The sequence below is a fragment of the Telopea speciosissima genome, chromosome 5 (assembly GCF_018873765.1).
Source record: "Telopea speciosissima isolate NSW1024214 ecotype Mountain lineage chromosome 5, Tspe_v1, whole genome shotgun sequence".
NCBI lineage: Eukaryota > Viridiplantae > Streptophyta > Magnoliopsida > Proteales > Proteaceae > Telopea > Telopea speciosissima.
Genome location: NC_057920.1, coordinates 11,366,651 through 11,377,696, shown reverse-complemented (window position 1 = coordinate 11,377,696; position 11,046 = coordinate 11,366,651). Strand labels below are relative to the sequence as shown.

The following is an 11,046-nucleotide window of genomic DNA, read 5'->3' as shown; positions in this document are numbered from 1 at the left end:
TCTTAGGCAGGCACGAACTCATTTATAGACCTCTGGGAGAAGATCGGAAGTGGTGATTTGTTGTACATTGAACCTAGACAGGTTTTGATATTTGTTTCGCAAGACTATGAACTCTATAGTTGTCGTTTTTGTTACACTTATCGACTATCGTTAACACTATATACCTCACAACATAGGTCATGCCCCTCACGAGTCACAATCAACACGATAAACGCCACAATTGTTTTTGCTACAGTTTTTTAACTGAAGGAAAATACAGATTCTCTTCTATTCTGTCCGGCCGCCCTCCGGGACTCTCCCTGAACCATATTTGAGGTATCGTATCGCATCACCTGATACGGGCGATCTGTATCAGTATCGTTAGTCGCCGATCTCAATATTGTGCTGATATTGTATTCGTGAAATGGTACGGACTATGGCTAAAACAGTCAATAAACCTATTTTTTAAGGAAAACAAGGGGCAAACTTGTCTAATATGGTAGATACCATATCAATATCATCCCGATTTTGAGGGTGACCAATATTTTTCCATGCCCTGAACTAAATTAGGGTGTCAAAATTTAGCCTAAACCAAATCGATTGAAACCGGTAGGAGCTTATTGGATCATGTTTTGGATAATGGTCTTGTGATATCGAAATCAAACTAGACCACGCTAAAAACATATAAAACCCTGAACTAAATTTCAAAAGTCGGACCGAAATCAAACCTGAACATATATAAACCTAGGGTGCAAGTTTGGCCCTAATGGCCCGAGCCCACCTTGACCCTTGAACAGGGCTTGGGTTGAGATACCTTGGCCCTAAGGGCAGGTCAGGGTTGGAAATTTCTAGTCTTGAGTCAAGGCTGGGCCAGGGTTGGGACCTAGGACTAAGCCCGACCCGACCCAACCCAACCTTGTCTTCTTCTTCTTGTTCCTTTTCATCTTCTCCCTATTCTCCCTATTCTTTTTTCTCTTCTTTCTTTCTTCTTCTTCTTAGCCTGGCCAGCCCAAAGCATCTACCTTCCCCCCCCCCCCCCCCCAAATGGTTGAGACCAATCAGGGTCAGCCCGGCTCGACCTTGAGTGTGGATCAAGGTTGGATTTTTCTGGCCTTGAGTCAGGATTGGACCAGGCCTAGGCCTAGCTAAGGGGACTCAAGGTTGGACTGGGGTTTTAAATGGCCCGGCCCACCCTGACCTTGTTGCAACCCTATATAAACCAATACAAAACTGATACCAACCGAAAATTCATTAAAAAAAACTCACTTTTATTTGGGATGTAAATGAATAGCCGAAATCTGTTTCCGTATCCATGTCCGTATCTATTTAGCACTATCCGAATCCGTCCGAAAGCTAAACGGATACGGATACGGATAGGCTATAGCTATCCGAAAAGCTATATTTACATGTAAACGGATAAAATATCCGATCCGTATCCGTGTTGTATACGTTTAGCACTATCCAACTCCGTTTGAAAGCTAATCGGATGCGGATGCAGATATAGCACTATCCGAGCCGAATCCAATCCGTTTACATCCCTAACTTTTATATACTTCTGAATATATTTACATGGAAAATGAAAACCAAATCGATAAGAAAAACCAATAAAAAACTGAAATCAAACCCAAATCCGAACCAAATCGAAACTGGTGTACCAACCGATTGACACCCTTTCCCTGAACAGACACCCAAAAAGAAAACGTCCTCTCTCTCTCTCTCCAATTAACAATTTAAACCTAGAACATTCTTTTATTTTTTATTTTTTTCTGAAACTGGAGGTATTCGGCCTTTGGCCGACTAATTCTCCCAAGGCTTGTGCACGACCTCATAACACACATGAATCGGGAAATACTAGGGCCCCCATGTTCACCAGGGAGTTTCCTCTCAGACGGGTGGCCCCAAGGGGGGAGGTGAAGTTGAACTCAGGACCTTTAGCTTCCTTAGGCCTCATCCCTTGTCAACTGCGCTATCCCTTGGGGTTAACCTAGAACATTCTTCCTTGGCTGATAGGTGAGTAACAACTCGATTTCATGGGCGATAATCCTCTCCGATTAACAATTTAAACCTAGAACATTATTCCTTAGACTGATAGGTGAGAAACAAATCGATTTCATGGGTGAAATTTTTCGATTAAATGGATTCAATCAATGGCTCAGCAATGACGACCTTCAAAAAGTATATGAATTCAAGTCATTATCTCATGTGTAATTTTTCTAAATCATGGGGCGCTGTCAACTTAACAAATTGCCACGTATTTGTTAAGTGTGTCAATTTTGGATTAGAGGGACCACCACCCATTAAGTTTTTAGTCCGGTTCTGAATATGGATTTTGAAATTGACTAGTAAACGGGACGGGTCGGTTTTAGGACGGATCTTCCAATGGTTACAGAATCATAATTACATCCGTAACCACAAGGACTCAATTAAAACTTGCATATAACTAGGGATGTAAACGGATCGGATTCGGCTCGGATAGTGCTATATCCGCATCCGCATTCGTTTAGCTTTCGGATGGATTCGGATAGTGCTAAACGGATACGGATCGAACATTTTATCCGTTTACATGTAAATATAGTTTTTTGGATTTGGACATCATAAAAAAGTGCATGGAATCGGAACCTTCCCACCCATTAATAAACGGGTTTGAAACCGTTTAGATAAACGATTCAATTTTGGTCTTGAGCCCTTAGAATTGGAACTGATTAGAAACCAGACAGATTTATCCCCTGTAAACACATTAGAATTTCATGGATACACTTCGGGTGTTACCGGAACGGAGGTGGGAATGCAGCGAAAAAGATCTAGAACAAGCTTTTGGTTACAAGCACCATGATTTAGTAATCTTCTTGATGTCTTGAAAGGCTTATCCACGGAAAAATCCACACCACAAAGACTATGAGAATTGCTAGAATCCCACAAAGAACACAAAGATTTAGAGAACAAGAATGAGAGTGAGAGAGAATTCTCAACTTAAATTTTAGGACTCAGAATAAATGGTTATATTATTCAGCCCCCTTCTCCCCTCAAAACAAGAAGCTGAGATGTCTTTTCACATGGGGAAAAAAGAGATAGACTCGTGGGAATGCTAGCATAGGCCACACTCGGACAAAGTTTTATTACCCATTTATTATTTGCCAAGGTGTATCTGTTCATACTCTAGTCCAACACCACCTAGCAAAGGTTGGATCATGGGATGAAGAATGATCCAAGGCCCTGACATTGGGAATCTTTCAAGAAAAATTGAATGAAGTGAACGGAACCAGATCCTCTCTAGCGTAAGGGTGTCAAAATCAAATCAAAACTGTTTACCGAAACCAAATTGAACCATTTAAACCGGAACCGTGAAATCATTTAATAAATGATTCATTTATGGTTTCAAAATCAAGACCGTTTACTTAAACGGTTTAAACCAAACTAGACTGTTTAATCGAAATCGAACCATTTAACACCCTTACTCTGGCGTACTAGTACGTCCAGCATGCATCCAACAGCTGGGCAGTACCGGATGCAACCGGCCATCGGATGTGCACAGAGAGGATCCGGGAACGAAGCGAACACGAACAATTTTCAGGATTACAATTTTTTGGATCGGTTGGGGCCAAGATTCAATGCACCACCCAATGAAGTAGAATAGTTAGGAGGTTCATTGGATCACATAGTAGGAAGTGGACGACTCAGACATGAGGTTTGAATTTTGATAGGAAGATAACTGCATGGCTGTGATAAATATCAGCAGGAGATCTTGATGGCTATTTTGGTAAACGGAAAGGAGATCTAGGGATTAGGCAAAAGAATCATGGTCATTAGTTCAAATCATTATTCAGAAATTAAAATGTCAAATAATACACACATCAAAATTGACCATGGAGGAGAAGATACCTGCATACTGCACACCTCATTGAGAATCTCTCACGCCATACCAATGGCGATGCATGAAATAATATCATTGTTTATCCATAAAAAAACAGAAAAAAAAAAGAACAATATCATCCACATGATGTCTAAATGGTCAAAAGAGGCTAGGACAAAAAAAACAACCATGTGAGAGGACGGTATGGAATGGTAACAATCATGTAGAAAAGTGTTGGATAGTAGTTTGAGGCGGGTCACTATCCACTCAGATTTTTCTTGTTAAAGAAGAAATCTATTGAAAATAAGGTGCATAACACATGGTTGAAGGGTTACTTACACAAGTCCCTCAACCAAAGAGTGGAATTTGGCTAAACTGTAGTATATCTCATAGATAAGGGTCTTTCTGAGTTAGTGGAATCTGCAACATTGTTTAAATCTCTAAGAATTATTTATACCATATTTCGATCATTTGACTAAAACACAACTCATGTCCAGCTTCGATCAACAAAATCAAACCAAAATAATTAATCCATCAGTTTGCACCCAAGGGTGGTTACAACCGATGAGGAAGATCATGGGAAGTTATTTAATCACCCAGTAATTACGACAGGTTACCAATAACAACTATTAAAGGAATGTTGGCGATGAAGAATGGACACCCAAAAATCAACATAACAAATTTATCTTTTATCTTTTTTTGTTTATCTTAGGGGTAGGTTTAGTATAGACTTTTAGATCTTGCTTGGAAAATAACTCCAGCAATATGTTTTTTCAAAAGACATTTATTATCATCAAGTTGTAAGCCTCAACTATTCATGGCTGATAGAATTGTAAAAACTTCAACAAATTTATTTCTGGAAAATAAGCAATTTGATCGTAGAATTAATGTAAATACCAAATTATAAACCTCATCAGTTAAAAATTTGACGAGTTGTAAAGACTTCAATAGATGCATAGTCCCTTGTAAGTCACTAAGTTACTTTTGAGTCTGCACTTTTACTTTTGTGAGCCTTTCTCTAAATGTGTTTGCCTGCGCCCCCACTCTCTTGTTATGTGGGCTATCTCTTACCCTTATTTGGAAGTTTTCTTTCCCCAAGTATCTTCTTAAAGATTGTAAGTATTTTTTTGCCCAAAAGGCGTAATAATATACTCAGGTTCTCAATGCCCCAAAAAAAAATTATAACACCAATAGAATCAAGGGAGAAAAGAGAAAATAATTTAACAAGTGAATTAATGTAAGAGGACATATAATACATTAGTTGCATGAAAAAACATTTTCCTTAATTTATTTTGGCACATCTTTCCATTGCAATGAAGCTGAATTTCGAAGGTACTGTCTGCTTACACTTCGAAAAATAAAATTGTTCGGTAGAATTAGTATGCTAGTTTCAGTCATTTCACAGCCCCCAACACCCCCCCTGTTTTGGCTGGGCTGGATCCTCCAGCTCCCGCCATGGCTAGAGGAAAGCCAGGTCCTACCACCAGGGGATATTGATTAAAGCTGAGGGACCTCCAAGCTCTTTGATGAGATCATAAACAAGGTCTATGACCGGACAAAATAAAATAATCCTTGTTTCTCTGTTCTCTAGTATCAGCCACCGGGCCTAGCAACAAGAGGGAAGTTCTTCTGCGGCTGCTTGAAGGAAAATAGTTTGGAACCAGGTCCTAAAGCACTACCCGTTCATGGTTAAGCCTCTTAAGTCGAGTAGGGTTATTACAGGAAGCAGAGATGCTGATCTTGAAAATTGGAATCCATGCTGTAGAGATAATGGTGACCATTATCCATGGTTATGGAGAATTTTCCTGAGCTCCTGTGTTATTGGCAAAGATCTTGAAAATTGGAATCCATGCTGCAGAGGTAATTTTAAGATTAAAACCAGGAGAATGCAACACATGATCTTGCTATCAAATCTCCATGCTGCTTGCTTTGAAGAGATGGAATGTTGTTGCAGAAATAAGGAAAATAGATCGGAAAATTCATGTTTGAAAAGGATCTTGGACTAAGCAGGATCAAGCTCAGGGGCAGCATTAATGGTTTCTCTTCTAGTGATCAATCTCCCACCCCAACATTGCCATAGCCCAAGCCGAATTGTACAGACTAAAGTACTAAACAGAAACATGGCAAGATCAAACCCAACCCAGTACCCCAACATTGCCCTAGCTGGAACAGTACTCAAGTTCCAATTCACGAGTTTCATATCTGTCTCATATCTGTTTCTTTATCTAACCTACAGTTTCAACAACATGGTCCCTTGCCATGATGTCTAGACTCTTTCCTCCAGGTTCCACTGCTAAGATTGCAGAACAATATCCACATTTTTCCAGTAGACATCTACCATTAGCACCTACAAAACACACGCGCCTACCATTGTCGTCATTTCACTGCAAATAACTACAACATCAAATCCAATCCTGTTTGGGTTCAAACCAGCAAATATGATCTCTGTGCCTTTACTCGACAACTTCATTCCTGATCCTTTCCTATTGTAAGGCAATTCAGCCCACCCCAACCCTAAAACAAAAATCAGAACCACTTTAATTGGATCGTGCTTGCAGAGAAGCAAAGACTGAAGTTCATCCTCGTAGAGATAGCTTCTTTTCTTGAATGATGATATGGATGCTTCATGTAATAAACTTAAGAGTGAATTTTACTCTTAAGGAGTCAATTACCGATTCAAACATGTTTCACAAAAACTACACTCGGACATGGTATTTCATTCTTGGTGTCTTCGTCAGGGTTGCGAAAGCTGTATTAAAGTTGGCCACAGTTGGAGGTCAAATAAACACAAGCAGTCTTCTCCAATGACCCTAGGAGAACTGAGGAAAGACATAAGACATGCATAACTTAGATCTTATATCAAATATAACCCCAAATAGAGGTGATTGGAGGACAAGGATCCATGTAGCCGACCCATTTAATTGGGATAAGGCTGAGTCGCCATCATTATTGTAAAAGCGAGACTGAAGCACCTCCCATCCATTCTCCACCCGAATTATAACTCAAACCTTGGAAAAGAAGTGAAACAAAGAAAAGGCAAAGGTAAATAGCTTAGCGGCGAGTATAACCTTTTTTTAATGGCAGAATTGCAGAAGAGGTTGGCACAAGTCCAGGGCCGCAAGGTATAACAGGATCAAAAGATCCCTCTTTGGTTGAAAATCAACCAATATATTCAGCGGCGAATTATTGTCTGTTTTCTGTACAATTCATTCAATCAACTTCCAAAATAATAGAACTTGATCCACCACCACCACATGAGCATCAGATCAATATCATCAAACCTCAATCAACTTCTGTAAATCATAAGAAGATAATTTCAACATTTTTATTTTTGGTTTACAAGGGAGCATTAAAACAATAGAAATGTCATCACAAAAAAGAATTCATTATGGGCCTCCGTTGGGCAATTTGAAAACATGTTTTTGTCTCAAATGGAGATAACATGCATCACATTAAAAGCGTAATTCAAACCATGAAGCACAAAATAATCGAACATCACATATATACAGATGTCCAAAAAAATGGCTGAATCATTTTTGGACGAAGTGATTAAAGACACTCTTCCTCATTTGCTGGGCAGCAAAATCCTTCTTCCATAACTGAAGAAGAGATGGATGACTCAAGAAACTGCCACAACATTCTGCTCTGCAAGCGGTTCATAAATAGTGTTCGATATTTTGGGAGGAGGCCAGTAGCGAAGCACTGATCTGCCCACAATGTTTTTCACAGGAAGAGGACCCCTGAAAGTAAATAGCAACATTCACAAGTCAGAATCATCTCATCGACTAAGCTATTTGGGTGTCTTGAACTTGGAGAATTCAAAATACCCAACATCAGATCCACCAAAAAAAGCAAATCCACATTAAAAAACTTACCAATTATGGGAGTCAAAACTGTTGTTGCGATTGTCCCCCATCACAAACACATAACCTTCAGGAACGAGCTGTGCATGTAACAGAAGATTATCAGTACCTTCTTCATCCATTTACATTTCAATTCAATGAAGCCAAGTGTAAACAAGAAGAAACTATAATCAGAAATAAAAAGAAAAATTACCACTGGGTCCATTTCATAAGCAAGTGGTTCTAATATGAAATCTTCCTCTTGGACGACATCATTAACCACCAATTTTCCATCATGGACCTGTAAAAGAACACATAGTTCATGTTAATGCGATCATCATCATCACTTCATCAGTAAATCAATTTGTACAGTAGAGTTGTAAAGAAACCATATCAATGGGTGTAGAGAGCTCACCTCAACACAGTCTCCAGCCGTGGCTACAATTCTTTTGATAAAAACATCTCCTGAACTGTAACCAATTTCCTGGAGAAAGCAATAAATAAAATTTAATTTAGAGCGGCTAACTCAGACATATCAATGACCAAAAGACTAGTTCCCAATTCCCTTAGTATAGAATAATGAAGTTCAAAAAATACCTCAAGGACAGGAGGAACTTTGAATATCACTATGTCTGCAACATCAGGCTTTCTGAAAATATATGAAACCTGTAACATTGATAACAGAAAGAGAACTGATTAGCTTCAACAATTTACATATGAAATATCAGAAACGTTTAACTTTTGGTATTATGAAAATTGCAGAGTAAAGTGCTATTACCTTCTCGGCTAATATCCGGTCACCAAGATCGAGAGTTGGATACATCGAACGTGATGGAATCGATCTTGGTTCAGCCATACAAGACCGGAACAGAAATGTAACAGTCAACGCTGTAAACACAGCTTTAGCATCATCAGAACAAGAATTGACCAATCGAGAAACCCAGCAGGTGCTTTCACCAGTCTCTGTAACACCTTTGGTTAATTTTCTAGAGTCCATATTATCTACGACATCACAAGATTCACAACGATGTGTACCACCTTTATCCACATCGTTGCTTGCAGGACCCTGGAAGAATTCATTACAGGGGAGCCATTTAGACCCCTGAAAAAAGGAAAAGAAGGAGGAAGGTTTAAATCCAAGCATTGAGGACGACGAAATCCCAAAAATCCCCGCACTAGAAGCTCCCGAAACGCAGGCAGACGACTTCATCATCGAAATCAAGCCCACAACTAGAGGAGAATTGCAATTATCGCTGAGAAGATCACCGGCAAGCGTATTATACTTCGACACCGACGACTTAGACCAGCATCTCGCCTTAGGTCTAATGAAATCGGCCTGGTAATTCCTCACAGCAGAGGCGGAATCTATTTCCGACTTCTGACTGGGGAATAAGAAACGTGATCTTCCACTGCACTCATGGAGTAGCCGACAATTTCCAACCTTAACTCCGGCTGATGAAGCAAGGCTCTGAGCCAGGTAGCCGGAGTAGGTGACAGTCATTCTGATCGCCATATCTGCAAACTTGAGTAACCAAAGAAAGATTAGGTACAGAGTGGTTTTGGTGATAAAAAATCTAACAAAACGGACGCCAGGATTTAAAGAATAGCCATTAAGACGGAAAAAATCAGTGAATCGGAGACGAAAGGGTTGAATTGAGCTGTGAAAGTCTAGCTAATTAGAAGATCGAGAATCAATGATCAACAAAAAAAATCAATAGTTCGGGTTTTCAAAATCGAAGAATCGAGAAATCGGGAAATCGGGAAATCAGAAAAAATCGAAAAATCGAGAATTAAGAACGAAACCTAAGGCTAGGGTTCCTGAGCTTCTCTCTGCAGAGAGCCGCCCAGGGGAAGGAAGGAAGCAATGAATGAATGAGAAGTCCAAAACAAAAGAAAGACCAACGAAGCCAATGGAGGTGTTGGTTTTGTAGTGAAGCACGCCGGCCTGATTACCAATATGCCATCGCTTCTGCTAATATTTACAGAACAGCCATCTGGTTTTGATATTATTTACTCCCCTGACAAACATACTGCAATGACTGAAATGCCCTCATAAAATGCTGATATAGGAGTGCTGGCATAGGCCACACTTCTGGACAGAGAACTTTCTCAGCTTTTATGAAGGAAATATTGGTCAGCTTTGGCTCGACTTGGATCCTGTCAATCCGGGCAGCGTGCAGCAGTGTGCAGCGCCTGGGATTGAACAGGCATTTTTACCGCCTTGCCCCCTGCCCAACGCCCTGCCCAAGCAGGGGTAAGGCGGTCAAAGTTCCTGCTCAATCCCAAGCACTGCACAAGTGCTGCATGCTGCCCGGATTGATAGGATCTTTTTCCGCTTTGGCTTTACTTTTTTTTAGGTCTCTATATTATACACCCCCCCCCCAAAATCCCAAATTGGAATTAAAATAACTATTCACTAGTGTTACATCTTACGATTAAAAAATGTTTGTCTTAAAAAAATTATGGGTTGTGGTTTCTTATGATGTCAAAATGAGAAATCGTACCAATGAGAGGGCAGGATATGAATCCATTCAATAGGGGTCTTGTATTTTGTCTGAGGAAAAAGATTGTCAGTATAGGTTCCACAACTCATTTGTGAGAGGGTGTGGGATAGTTTATTCTCTAATGTCTCTTGTCATCAATTAATAAATCATACCAAGACTTGAGACCATTAACACCTATTTTCTTTTCTTTTCTTTTTTTTCTCTTTTTTATTCAAAAAATTTAGAAAATAAACCAAAAACACCTCTTGTTATGTAGAAGTAAACAATAAATCCAAGATCTCTTACTAAGCAACTTTTGTTCATATTTTTTTTCCATATGAATGTATTGGAATGTTCGATATATGTATAAAATTGATCACTTTATTAGTCATATTTGCATCCATTGTTCTCATAGTGATACTCCCTTATCTAACTAACATATAAGCCACCCAACAAGTGAATACCTTGATTGCAAAAGTAAAAAGAAATCCTTATAGATGTGTAACAGTAGTATTCGAAAAAACACTGGAATGGGCATATTGATAATGATAAATTTAAGGATTTTTCTTATTGACACTCTTTAAAGCATCAACTAATTTGTAATAACTTTTTTACAAAAAAAAAAAAATTTAATTTGTAATAATCTTGGTTTTTTGTCCTCGTAGTATAACACACTTCTTCTTTTAACGAGGATAAAATTTTATCAATTCACATATATATTAAAAAAAAAAATGCATGATAATGACAATTCTTAACCAAAATATTATAGTAAAAAAAATTTTAATTATTTGGAAACTCCTTATTTATCGCAGACTTAAAGAATTTTTAAGAATAAAACAAGGTGCAATCAAAAGAAGGCTACAAAACGTAAAAACACCTGTGAAAAATTCAT

General features: G+C 38.9%; 1 protein-coding gene across 1 annotated transcript; it reads right to left on the bottom strand.

Moving 5' to 3' along the window:
• Nucleotides 1-7,198: 7,198 nt before the first annotated feature.
• On the bottom strand, nucleotides 7,199-9,418 carry LOC122662447 (thylakoidal processing peptidase 1, chloroplastic-like). Its single transcript, XM_043858078.1, has 6 exons — nucleotides 8,450-9,418; nucleotides 8,269-8,337; nucleotides 8,087-8,155; nucleotides 7,886-7,972; nucleotides 7,705-7,772; nucleotides 7,199-7,569 (listed from the first exon to the last, which is right to left on the bottom strand). Exons 1-6 carry the CDS (start codon nucleotides 9,182-9,184, stop codon nucleotides 7,449-7,451), a joined length of 1,149 nt encoding a protein of 382 aa, XP_043714013.1. The 5' UTR covers nucleotides 9,185-9,418; the 3' UTR covers nucleotides 7,199-7,448.
• Between the last annotated feature and the right edge of the window lie 1,628 nt (nucleotides 9,419-11,046).

What these genes read in the sequence shown, in the direction of transcription:
- LOC122662447 (XM_043858078.1), bottom strand. Translation starts at nt 9,184, where the DNA reads ATGGCGATCAGAATGACTGTCACCTACTCCGGCTACCTGGCTCAGAGC. An exon ending in AAGTTCCTCCTGTCCTTGAG is followed by an intron (nt 8,156 to 8,268) that starts GTATTTTTTGAA and finishes TGCTTTCTCCAG; the next exon opens with GAAATTGGTTACAGTTCAGG. An exon ending in CGGCTGGAGACTGTGTTGAG is followed by an intron (nt 7,973 to 8,086) that starts GTGAGCTCTCTA and finishes GTTCTTTTACAG; the next exon opens with GTCCATGATGGAAAATTGGT.